At 41.1% G+C, this 13,550-nt stretch overlaps 1 protein-coding gene and 1 long non-coding RNA gene across 6 annotated transcripts in view; both read left to right on the forward strand.

The window, feature by feature from the left end:
• The first annotated feature begins 478 nt into the window (after positions 1 to 478).
• Positions 479 to 2,450, forward strand: LOC112265897. Its single transcript, XR_002955836.2, has 3 exons — positions 479 to 763; positions 1,080 to 1,257; positions 1,518 to 2,450. It is a non-coding gene; the product is annotated as an uncharacterized LOC112265897 (long non-coding RNA).
• Positions 2,451 to 3,523: 1,073 nt separating this feature from the next.
• Positions 3,524 to 13,550, forward strand: part of LOC112264600 (DNA topoisomerase 2-beta-like) — a 30,223-nt gene continuing 20,196 nt past the window's right edge. For 4 of the 5 annotated variants that reach the window (XM_042295461.1, XM_042295462.1, XM_042295464.1 and 1 more), the window contains exons 1-3: positions 3,524 to 4,031; positions 8,736 to 8,969; positions 9,248 to 9,338. In XM_042295461.1, coding sequence (XP_042151395.1) covers positions 3,990 to 4,031; positions 8,736 to 8,969; positions 9,248 to 9,338 — 367 coding nt within the window. In that variant the 5' untranslated portion in view covers positions 3,524 to 3,989. The remainder of the gene's footprint in view (positions 4,032 to 8,735; positions 8,970 to 9,247; positions 9,339 to 13,550) is intronic. The other variant, XM_042295463.1, reaches the window with a different exon arrangement.

Below are 13,550 nucleotides of genomic sequence, written 5' to 3' on the forward strand. Positions count from 1 at the left end.
TTTGACTGTAGTCACTGACTGTAGTCATTTTGACTGTATTCGCTTTGACTGTAGTCACTTTGACTGTATTCACTTTGACTGTAGTCACTTTGACTGTAGTCATTTTGACTGTATTTACTTTGACTGTAGTCACTGACTGTAGTCACTTTGACTGTATTCACTTTGACTGTATTCGCTTTGACTGTATTTACTTTGACTGTAGTCACATTGACTGTATTCGCTTTGACTGTATTTACTTTGACTGTAGTCACTGACTGTATTCGCTTTGACTGTAGTCACTGACTGTATTCACTTTGACTGTAGTCATTTTGACTGTATTCACTTTGACTGTAGTCGTTTTGACTGTATTCACTTTGACTGTATTCACTTTGACTGTATTCACTTTGACTGTAGTCACTGACTGTATTCACTTTGACTGTATTCACTTTGACTATAGTAGTTTTGGATGATAGTGTAAATTGCATATATTATTACTGTATCTTATTATTCACTTTAATGGTCCTTGGAGTCTTTGAACTTTGGGTTCAATGGGTACACCTGCTTTTTTAAAACAATGGGTTTGTGTTCCTCTCTCTTTCTCTCCCAGGCTGCTGCAGCAGAGGTTGTGTTTGTTCCGACTGAGAAGGTGAAGAGTGGGAGAGTATTTCCTCTGCGGTACAACTCCACCAGGGATCACTACTGCAGGGTGTCCAGTGACAATGAGGACATCCAGGGATGGAGGAAAGAGTCTGTGTTCAGGAAGCTGAAGAATGACTGGCAGATGGTTTGTTTTCATCCATGTCATCAACGATTAAGATGCAATGCTCTTAATGATTCAATGCAGTTCTTATATTGACACATCAATGGGATATTTGTGTTGCTTTTCTGTCTTTTTTCTATTGGTCAGTCTTTGTGATTGTTAAAGCAAGGTCATTACTTTTTTTTTAGCAGAAATAATAATCAATTATTTATTGAGAATTTATCAATGTATCCAAACTTTGGATATGTTGCTTCTATAGGATATGTGTATATCAACTGTAAATGTTTCCATATTTATGCTGTCTTTTTCCTGTCAGTAAATACACGTTATGTCCTGTCAGGTGTATCTAGCTCGTACAGAGGGTTCATCGTCAGGGAACATCAGTTGGACGTTGGACTGTGCTCCTGTAGGGATGAAGATAAAGACAGTCTCAGTCAGGACATGCAGCCAGACCTTTCCCTCTGGAACTGGCCTCTAGGGTCTGCAGTCTGGACAGAACACAACGTCGTTCTCAGGAGGTGGATGGATGATTGATAGATTTGTCTGGTTTATGTGAACCATACCTTTCAGGATTAAGTTGGAAGCCTTTTTTCAAATCAATTTAAAGTGCAAATTGTAAATGGGTACTTAGTGATTTGTAAATGTAATAGAGATATTATGATTTGATAGTCAGAGAGCTGTAACATTGATTTGCATGTGCACTTAACTGATCAGCATGGTTTTCTTCCTTATCTTGCATATAACAACAGCTAAACAATTTTTATGTTTTTGAACACAGACAGGGAGATGCATTCTATTCCGGGTCTTTTCTTGATCCTTGGAGCTGGTCATGGAGATGGAGCTAGCCGGAGGAGAGGGAGAGTCGTCATGGCAACACTCCCAGATGTTCCGGCGGGCTTTGAATGAGCCGAAGGAATCCTCATTTGAAATCCTCGTCAAGATGGAGGAGGACTACGCTTAATGAGTGTGTTCGATCGCTCTGAGCAAGGCACTACATTGGTTTGCTAATCTTAATAAAGCAATGAGTAGTTATTTTGGGATGCAACATGATGTATAGATCAGTGATTCTGCTCAGTGCCTTGCTCAAGATAATCACCTTGAATACACCGATGCTGTTCATAGTCATGTATAGTGTGTATATTCATAGGCATCTTGGTGCTTATGAGATAAACGGAGGAGTAGTAGTTTGGTGATATTGTTTGTGGGTATGGATGGATGGTAAGGTAGTCCAATAATCATTCGGGATCTGTGTCTTGAATCAATAATCTTGTATTGATTACAGATCTTGTAATGATGCTGCTTGGGTATTTACTGCCAGTAATGTCTTGAGACCCAGACCCAGCTTCTGTATGACACAAAAGCCTTTGTTATCTAGACTGTCTCTGCCAAAAGAGGAGTTACTTACTTGACTTAATCCTCTTTGAACCTTTGGGAGCACATGGCGTCCACCATGGCTTTCCACCTCAAAGGGGACTATGGATCAGTATGGCCTGGCTGTAACACCCTGCCATAACAAGGTTCTGGCTCCTGACACAGAATAGAGATATATGACCTGTGAGCCTAAAGTCCATTTGCTATGGAGTTATGTCTGTATCCACTTATGGTTATGGATATACTGGTATTCTACATGTATTTGTGGTGAATGCATGTCACATGCACCGAATACCACAGGTGTAGAACTGACAGTGAAATGCTTACTTACAAGCCCCAAACCAACAATGCAGTTCAAAGAAAAAATACAGATAAGAATAAGAAATAAACATAGCAAGTAATTTAAGAGCAGCAGTAAAATAACAAGAGCAAGACTATATACAGTGGGATACCGGTACAGAGTCAATGTGCGGGGGCACCGGTTAGTTGAGGTAATATGTACATGTGGGTAGAGTTATTAAAGTAACTATGCATAGATGATAACAACAGAGAGTAGCAGCGGTGTAAAAGAGGAGAGGGGCAATGCAAATAGTCTGGGTAGCCATTTGTTTTGATGTTCAGGAGTCATGTCTTTGGGGTAGAAGCTGTTTAGAAGCCTCTTGGACCTAGACTTGGCGCTCCGGTACCGTTTGCCGTGCGGTAGCAGAGAGAACAGTCTATGACTAGGGTGGCTGGAGTCTTTGACAATTTTTAGGGCCTTCCTCTGACACCGCCTTGTATAGAGGTCCTGGATGGCAGGGAGCTTGGGCCGTTCACACTATCCTGTAATGCCTTGCGGTCAGAGGCCGAGCAGTTGCCATACCAAGCAGTGATGCAACCATGCTCTCGATGGTGCAGCTGTAGAACCTTTTGAGGATCTGGGGACCTATGCCAAATATTTTCAGTCTCCTGAGGGGGAATAGGTTTTGTTGTTCTCTCTTCACGACTGTCTTGGTATGCTTGGACCATGTTAGTTTGTTGGTGATGTGGACACCAAGGAACTTCAAGCTCTCAACCTGCTCCACTGCAGCCCCTTTGATGAGCATGGGGGTGTGCTCAGTCCTCTTTTTCCTGTAGTCCACTATCATCTCCTTTATCTTGATCACATTGAGGGAGAAGTTGTTGTGGGAGTTAATGTGTTCTTGTTCAAATATGTAAATTGTGCAATCAGTATGATAAATGTGTATTATTTACAGATTAAATGTGGTTTCATACAGTTAATGCCTGGACTACATAGGTGCCTTGGTAAGAAAAAGTACTGCGGTTGGTGTGTTTCTACTACCACCTACTGGTTACAAATTGCAAGTACATGTATTTTTTCATTCGCTGAATTACCGGCGCCTCGAAAAGCGAGCACCGGATTGGTGGGTTACGCTGTTGGGATTGTCGCCGTGCGGATGGTGGAGCCGGATGGAGGCAGGCGGCGGTGTTTTTATTTCTGAATGAACATTTAGGGTATTAAATTACAGTCGTATTAAAAAACTATTTTATTTATACATTATTTCAATTGATTTTGTACTACATGAAATGTTGTGAAACTATTTAACGTTTGGAATTTGTACAGTAAATTATACATCTAGGCAAGTAGCAAGCAAGCTTTGTTGAGGATTTCAGGCCTAGTTCTAACCACCGCTCGTCGATTTTAACAATAGCCGCGGTACACTCCCTCATCCGGAACTATTTTGACAAGACATTTTTCAACTGGTACGAACACAGAAAATATCTCAATGTGGTCCGTTGACTGAAATAATTCCTGAGTTTATGGACTATATTGTATGCAGGACTTTTCAGTATTTTATCTGCTAGTAGCATCACGAACATTTAGGGAAACAAAAGGAAGATGTCCAACGGCGCAGCAGGAAGCGGGGGTCTGACTTGGGTGGTAAGTTACTATTTTGTTAAATGTTGGATTACTGGACAGACTTACTTTATCGCTCCAGGTAGCGTTCATCATTTTGCCAAGATGCACGAGAGAAATTCCAGATTGTCACGAGCTGGACATTCTAAAATGGCCAGTGATGATGCTAACTAGCCAGCAGCTAATACACCCCTTTAAACTAGCATGCGCCTTTTAAAGACGGGCCATACTTTGGTATATTAATTTAGCTATGCTTGCCCGGCACAAGTACAATCACAGATTGGTCCAACAACGTCAGAATATACATTGTTTTTTCGTAAACATGGTGATGTCATTAGGCAACATTGCTTTCCTGCAAGGCACGGGTGAATGAGCCACTTGGCCAATGGCAATGCCCCAAAAAGTTCTTTGTTGCAATACACGTCAAGTGTGATTGATGGTCAGTTTGCATATTTTGCATGCACGCCGTTTGAATATAGAATCTTAAATGTGTCTCAAAATAGTTATTCGTAGGTAGCCTAATCTATATAAAAAATATGCTTACATATTCCTTAAATGTATTTGCACGACATTTGGCCAGCTAGCTATAGCAGCTTCCAGCCCGTAAATGCAGCGGCACAATTTGGGACCTGTGTGAAGCTAGTCACACAAGGATTTAGCCACAATAGTGGAATTTGCGGTTCGCCTTCAAAATAAAAGTCCACCATTGAAAGTGATTCAAACGGATACAAATAGTGGAATCATGCCATATTTGGACTAGAAATTAAACAAAAGACAAAGTTAATTTGACAAATGTTTTTGGTTGATTTTAGAATTGCATTGGGGGCATGCACTGTACACCCTAACATATTGATGTTGCACCCATGAAATGAGGAATCAGCCTACTCAGTGACACTCACAGAACACAACTGTCTAGAGATAACACAAATATTAGCATCTTCACCCTTATGGCAGAAATTGTGGGAAATCACCTTTCCAGTCAGTCTATTTTGTGTATTACATGCTTACCACACCGCTTGCGTTCCAAAATAAGTGTACACATGCATGTTATACAATCATTGCACTCACATTGCTTGCAAGCGTCTGTGTAGCCAGGCGCTAAAATACAACTTGGTTCTATTTGTGATGCTTGACTCGATGCAAGTCCCTCCTCTCCCATCTCCTCATTGGTTTTTAAGAGTATATACCCACGTGGGTGATTGAAAGATAAACTGAGGTTCACACTCTAGTCCAGTTGGTAGTGGTAATGCACCTTAAAGTTGGTTGCCAGATGGCATATAAAGTCCAAAGAAGAAGAAGCCTGACGGAGGAGAGATTACTAGAAACAAACTCGGTTTACCCTTATATCTGTGGATTAATTGTCAGAGTAGAGGACCGAGTGAAATTCGGGTTAAATGCTAAATTGCCATAAATGTTTCATGCTTTTAGACCTGTCTGCAAATTAATGTAGTTGGTTCAGAGTTCGTTTTGATATTTCAACCTGCGTGTCCTGATCGTGTCTGGTGTGGGTAGACAAAATCAACATGCGCGCGAGCGGTCTGGTCAGCATGTCAGACATTCATATTGCACTGTACAGCCTAACCTATGGATGTTGCACCCATGAAATGGGTGATCAGCTTACACAGTGACACTCACAGAACACAACTGTGTAGAGTTCACACAAATATTAAGCTCTTATTAGAGAACTTTAACTGTTGGAAATCAGCCTGCTATACTATAGCCTATTGTGCATATTGAACCTTCATATTGGACTGTACAACCTAAAATAGAGATTGTGCACCCATGAAATGGGCTATCAGTGACACCCAAGTATTCAGACCCCTTCACCTTTTCCACATTTTGTTACGTTACAGCCTTATTCTAAAATTGATTAAATTAAAATTGTCCCTCAATCTACATACAATACCCCATAATGACAAAGTGAAAACAGGTTTTTAGACATTTTTGCAAATGTATTTGAAATAAAAAAAAAGATACCTTATTTACATAAGTATTCAGACCCTTTGCTATGAGACTAGAAATTAAGCTCAGGTGCATCCTGTTTCCATTCATCTTCCTTGAGATGTTTCTACAACTTAATTGGAGTCCACCTGTGGTATATTCAATCGATTGGACATTATTTGTAAAGACACACACCTGTCTACATAAGGTCTCACAGTTGTCAGAGCAAAAACCAAGCCATGAGGTTGAAGGAATGGTGTGATGAAATCAAGATTGAATTCTTTGGCCTGAATCCCAAGCGTCACATCTGGAGGAAACCAGGCACCACTCATCACCTGGCCAATACCAATCCCTACAGTGAAGCATGGTGGAGGCAGCATCATGCTGTGGGGATGTTTTCAGCGGCAGGGACTGGGAGACACATCCAAGACAACACAGGGATGGCTTCGGAACAAGTCTCTGAATATCCTTGAGTGGCCCAGCCAGAGCCTGGACTTGAGCCCATTCGAACATCTCTGGAGAGATCTGGAAATAGCTGTGCAGCGACGCTCCCCATCTAACCTGACAGAGCTTGAGAGGATCTGCAGGGAAGAATGGGAGAAACTCCCCAAATACAGGTGTGCCAAGCGTGTAGCGTCACTCCCAAGAAGACTCAAGCTTTAATCACTGCCAAAGGTGCTTCCAGAATGTACTGAGTATATGGTCTGAATACTTATGTAAATGTGATATTGCAGTTTTATTTTTTATAAATGAGCAAACGTTTCTAAAAACCTGTTTTTATATGTAATTTATTGGTCTGAATACTTTCCGAATGCCCTATAGAATAGGCTGAATGCTTAATGTGGCTCATTTCACACTGGTTTTTAGAGTCTCACAATAAAAAGCGAAGATAATATTTTTATGAACTCTACATAGTTGTATTGTGTTCTGTGCAACATCCAGCGGTTAGAGTGTGAATTAAACCATGACATGGGGGAGGGCCTTTATTGAGCAAGTGCAGGTACTTTTTTATTATGGGCCTAATAATAAAGATGTAATTTAAACATACAAATATTTTCCTTTTATTGTGGCATGAACACAACCAGTCATGGCATTTTCATCTGATTGTCAAACAAATCACTTCAAAAAGTAGGCTACCTGTGCATGTTCGTCCACTCAAAATAATACCAGCATCCAAACTGCATGCGTACTCACGCCATTTGATGAATGGAAATAGACATCTCTTACAAAACATGTGGCGTTCAGTGATTGCCATTGGTGAGGCCTATATTAATTGGTGCGTCTTGCTGACAAATTGCTGAAACTGTTCCGGGTAAAACGGGATGGTCAACTGGCTAGACTGGGCTACAATGTGTATTACCATTGCCGGTAGCCTAGCCTCTCAGCCAAGGCCATTTTTAACACATGGACACAGAATAGGTAGCCTACATTCAATATAATAAATTAGTTAAATAAAAACACGTTTTACACCCTGCTTCATGAGTTAATGCCTGGAGTCTTCACACATCCTCCGTGAGACACAGGCAGGAGTGCCGTCTCAAGGTCATGCAGGATTCTTTCAGATCGTTTAAGCAACCAAGATTAGGTTCTTAGCAGACCTCGTATTTAATTCTCTCAATATTGCTTTTTTGTAGTTACCTTATCAAAGCAACTATCCCAGAGTGGTGAACTATCATGTGAGCTAAATGGATGCTTTGGCTTGATAAGCTGATTATGACTTGCTGTGCGAGTTGGGGTGAACCACAGACTATATTGGGTGAACTTTCTTTGGTCCACTGTTTGTTACTAAAAGGTTTATGAGCATTGTGAGGGTCTGTTGCTCAGATACCTCCCCATAGAGAAATGTAAACTGGTCTCAAGGGCCACAGGTGACAGGGACTGCATTATTCTCAACCACTGTGTTTGTTATTACACAGTTTATATAGTCTTATTGCATGCTCAAGGGCTCTGGATCAATTGTATACCTTACCACACAAATACATTTTAGATCAAGGATCATCAACTAGATACAGCCACGGGATGTACTTTTTCTTGAGCGGATGGTCAGGGGGCCGGAATATAATTACAAATCATTTCTATACAAAGAAATTGACCGCAATAAGCCCAAACAGATATATTTGACTAAAACATAATCATTTCAAACCTTACTAACATGTGTATACGATCACATATACAGTATCTCTATAATGCGTAGGAATACTTGGAGCTGGTGTTTTTAGTCTTTTATGTCCCAACAATTTACAAAAATATAATTTTTAAAAAGGTGCTCTTTTTTTTGCTCAGAACTTGGGGCGGGATATAAAATCCCCTGCAGCCCAAATTGTTCCCGCAGGCTGCCAGTTGGAACCCTGATTTCTATTTTCCCATGCTAGCAGTATTTACATTTTTATTTGATAAAGTTTGCTCCTCAAGCACGGTCACTTTTATGGCCTCTCCTTAGGTGCAATCCTAAGTATTTAACAACGAGATCCACTGCCTTAAACAATGGTGTCTTCTGCGTGCGTGTGTGCCGGGCAACTAGCCCAACCAAGTAAACCTTCCAAGTTGCATCCAACCCACTAATCGAGCAACCAACCAAAGCGTAAAGGAGCATTGAAGGAAAATTTTGAGGCTACACTGGACTAGTCGGACGATCCAAACAGTAGAAGTGGGGAAAAAACGGCTACTGCTGTGCCTTTTCTAATGGGCAGCTCTGATAATCAGCTGCTAGTGCCTGCAGACACAGAGTTCAATTATTTATCTTTAGTGTAATTTTTAACAAAGTTGTGCACATGTGTCTAATACCAGACCCTCTTTGATAAGAAGAATGCTGCCAAAAAGAGGGAGGAGGAGGCAGCCGCGGCGGCGGCAGCTGCGAATGGCAGGGGTGATGGGGGCAAGGCGGAGGGAGGAGGAGGAGGAGCCAAGAAGAAGGGAGGAGATAAGATGTCAGTGGAGAGGGTGTACCAGAAGAAGACCCAGCTGGAGCACATCCTACTGAGGCCAGACACCTACATCGGCTCTGTGGAACCTGTCACCCAGGTGGGTTAGGTTCATCATGTCTGTAGACGTCTAGCTTGTGTTCAGGAGGGTGCAACAGAAAACAAAATTGTGCTCCAAATTTTTTGGGGTGGGTAACGTCTTCCTGTTTCACTCCTGTTTTGTGCCTACAGAAGACTCATATTCTAAACAACATTAGTTACAACATCCAGTTCTGTACCTAGATCTAACAGAGAAATCTGGTGTTGCTCTTTGTTGTTGATGTGTAGTGAAGTATTATGAATGTTTAATCAATAAGATATTTATTTCGCCCCTTTCAGCAAATGTGGGTTTTCGATGAAGACCTTGGGATGAATCTACGAGAAATCACTTATGTCCCTGGATTATACAAAATCTTTGATGAAATTCTTGGTAAGTCTATCAGGATCTTTTAAAACAGAACATACACAGGTGACAAAGTGGTCATTATGAACTAGCAAAAGCCCTCAGTTCATTTTTATTAAGCTGTGGTATTACTGTATTGGCCTCTGATGGGCCTTCCCTCAAGGTAGAATAACGGTGAACCAAAAAGCAGCTGGATTGAGTCCACGAAAATCTGTCTATGCCGTTGAGCAAGGCACTTAACCCTCATTGCTCCTGTAAGTCGCTATGAATAAGAGCGTCTGCTAATTGACTAAAATCTTTTTGGTTGAGTTAGATTTTATTTTAGGTGTACTTTGCTATGTCATATAAATAAAAAAACGTTTGGGAACCACTGTGCTAAATCATTCAAATGTAAAATGTAGATTTTTTGTGTGTGTGTGTGTATATATATATATATATACACACACACACACACAAAAAAATCTACATTTTACATTTGAATCATTTAGCACAGTGGTTCCCAAACGTTTTTTTATTTATATGACATAGCAATGTACACATAAAATCTAACTCAACCAAAAAGATTTTAGTCAATTAGCAGACGCTCTTATTCATAGCGACTTACAGGAGCAATGAGGGTTAAGTGCCTTGCTCAACGGCACTTATACACAGACACACACAGTACCAGTCAAAAGTTAGGACACACCTACTCATTCAAGGGTTTTTCTTTATTTTTACTATTTTCTACATTGTAGAATAATAGTTTTGATGTCTTCACTATGATATAACACATATGGAATGTAGTAACCAAAAAAGTGTTAAACAAATCCAAATATATTTTAGATTCTTTAAAGTAACTACTCTTTACCTTGATGACAGCTTTGCACACTATTGGCATTCTCTCAACCAGCTTCACCTGGAATGCTTTTCCAACAGTCTTGGGAGTTCCCACATATGCTGAGCATTTGTTGGTTGCTTTTCCTTCACTCTACGGTCCAACTCGTCCCAAACCACCTCAATTGGGATGAGGTCAGGTGATTGTGGTTGTCAGGTCATCTGATGCAGCACTCCATCACTCTCCTTGGTCAAATAGCCAATACACAGCCTGGAGTTGTGTTTTGGGTCATTGTCCTGTTGAAAAACAAATGATAGTCCCAAGTTCAAATCTAATTCTATTGGTCACATACACATGGTTAGCAGATGTTATTGCGAGTGTAGCGAAATGCTTATGCTTCCAGTTCTGACAGTGCAGCAATATCTAAAATGTAATCTAACTATTCCCCAACAACTACCTAATACACACAAATCTAAGAAAAGGAATTGAATAAGAATATATACATATAAATATGTGGATGAGCAATGACAGAGCGGCATAGGCAAGATGCAATAGATGGTATAAAATACAGTATATACATAGATGTGTGATGCAAGAAATGTAAACATTATTAAAGTGACTAGTGATCCATTTATGAAAGTGGCCAATGATTTCAAGTCTGTATGTAGGTAGCAGCCTCTCTGTGTTAGTGATGGCTGTTTAACAGTCTGATGGCCTTGAGATTTAAGCTGTTTTTCAGTCTTTCGGTCCCAGCTTTGATGCACCTGTACTGACCTCGCCTTGTGGATGGTAGCAGGGGGAACAGACAGTGGCTCGGGTGGTGGTTGTCCTTGATGATCTTTTTGGCCTTCCTGTGACATCTGGTGCTGTAGGTGTCCTGGAAGGCAGGTATTTTGCCCCCAGTAATGCGTAGTGCAGACCGCACCACCCTCTGGAGAGCCTTCTGGTTGTGGGCGCTGCAGGCAGTGATGCAGCCTGACAGGATGCTCTGAATTGTGCATCTGTAAAAGTTTGTGAGGGTTTTCGGTGACAAGCCACATTTCTTCAGCCTTCGGAGGTAGAAGAGGCGCTGTTGTGCCTTCTTCACAACACTGTCTGTGTGGGTGGACCATTTCTGTTTGTCCATGATGTGTACGCAGAGGTACTTAACTTCTCTCCTTCTCCATGGCTGTCCCCCCAAACTAGATGGGATGGCGTATCACGGCAGAATGCTGTGGTAGCCATGCTGGTTAAGTGTGCCTTGAATTCTAAATAAATCCCTGACAGTGTCACCAGCAAAGCACCATCACACCACCAGCTCCATGCTTCACGGTGGGAACAACACATGCGGAGGTCATTCGTTGACCTGCTCTGCGTCTCACAAAGACATAGCGGTTGGAACCAAAAATCTCACATTTGGACTCATCAGACCAAAGGACAGATGTCCATTGCTCGTGCTTCTTGGCCCAAGCAAGTCTCTTCTTCTTGCCTTCTTCTTCTCTGCATCGCAGTGCCACTAGAGATTCTGGAAGATTCTGGGTTCGAGTCCATGCTCTGTTGCAGCTGGCCGTGACCGGGAGACCCATGGGGCGGCGCACAATTGGCCCAGCATTGTCCGGGTTAGGGGAGGGTTTGGCCAGCAGCGATGTCCTTGTATCTTCGTATTGGTGTCCTTTAGTAGTGGTTTCTTTGCAGCAAAATCGACCATGAAGGCCTGATTCACACAGTCTCCTCTGAGCAGTTGATGTTGAGATGTGTCTGTTACTTGAACTCTGTTTTCATCTGTGCTAACATATTTGCAAAAAGGTTTTCTAATGATCAATTAGCCTTTTAAAATGATTAACTTGGATTAGCTAACACAATGTGCCATTGGAACACAGGAGTGATGGTTGCTGATAATGGGCCTCTGTATGCCTATGTAGATATTCCATAAACAATCTGCTGTTTCCAGCTACAATAGTCATTTACAACAATAACAAGGTCTAAACTGTATTTCTGATCAATTTGATGTTATTTTAGTGGACAAAAAAATGTATTTCAAAAACAAGAATTTCTAAGTGACCCCAAACATTTGAACGGTCGTGTATATTGTTAGTGTATATATTTTTTAAAGGAACTCTGCCCTGCTTTAAACTTACTCTCTTTGAAGTTGTAATAGTAGAATGCACAAGGTGCAATTTTGAAATTGGGTAGTGCTACATCAGTTTCTCTTGCCATGTTAGTCATTGCACACCTTAGAGAGCTATTTATAACTTTTCAGAAATATCCAGATCAACTAGTCCATGTCAGCTAACGTTTTTTAAAGTTTTTTTTTATTCCATAGATATTGTTGTAATTTTTTTGTCACTCAAATCATACACATTAGACATGGCAAAATGTATAGAATTGCAAGAAAATTTGCTTTAAAACCGCAACATTTTCTCTGCACCCCATGACAAAATGTGTACCGACAAGAGGGGTGTGAACAGTTTGTGTCATGAACAGTGCTTGTGCCCATAGAAATAGACATGGCGCAGGGGAGCACAGGATGTTCCCCAACGCTGAAAGGGGGGCTCCGAGTGGAAAAAGTTTAGGAACCCCTGATTTAGCAGATACTCTTTTCCAGACAGACTTACAGTACATTCAGTAAATATATTGTTGTAGGTAGGATGGTATCATTTTTGTACTCCTGCCCAGTGACTGGAGATGAAAACAAGCTTTTTATCTTGTCCAACAATATATCTGAAACATCTATTACATTTAACCTGTTGTGTAGAGGAGCTAGCTTGTTCCTGTGTGTTCTGTGGACAGCCTGTCCCCCCTCCTCCTTGCTCTTACTCATGTAGCCATTTGTCTGGAATGAAGAGCCGTCTGATAATCTTTTATTGGTTGTCAGTTACACACTGATTAAGAAAAGCGGCAGCAGCATCCATTGCTGGTCTATGTTGTGTGTTTGGCTGACTAGCACATTCAATATGGGGTACAACCAATTATTGTATTGCAAAATGTCAGGGTTCTGCATTGATAAATACCCTGTCCTGATACAGTATGTTTATACCAGGCACTACCTTGAGTGATCAAGCAACTGGAAATCAGTCGCATACAATGGAAGAAGACAGGCGATTAGTTTTTTGCTCCGCACAGTGTTAATTTAGCTGTTTTATAGTGGTGATAAGGTAATGACAGCAGTCTGTCCTCGCTGCTCAAATATTCACAAGTTCCTACCACGTCTATATAATTATTGACTAGACATAACTCGCACAGGGTCAGTCCACACATAATGTCACCTTACAACCCAAGCAAAAGCTTGAAATGAAACAGGCCAACCAAACCGTATAACCGTCAGGTGACTCGACTGAGGCTATTTGACTTTTCAATATGTTTCCAGTATGAGAGACTTGAAAGGATGTGGTTTTGGATTTTATAGGACAGGCAACGTTTAGTCTATTGATTCTCAAGTGTGTCTA

The sequence above is a fragment of the Oncorhynchus tshawytscha genome, linkage group LG13 (assembly GCF_018296145.1).
Source record: "Oncorhynchus tshawytscha isolate Ot180627B linkage group LG13, Otsh_v2.0, whole genome shotgun sequence".
NCBI classification, from domain to species: Eukaryota; Metazoa; Chordata; class Actinopteri; order Salmoniformes; family Salmonidae; genus Oncorhynchus; species Oncorhynchus tshawytscha.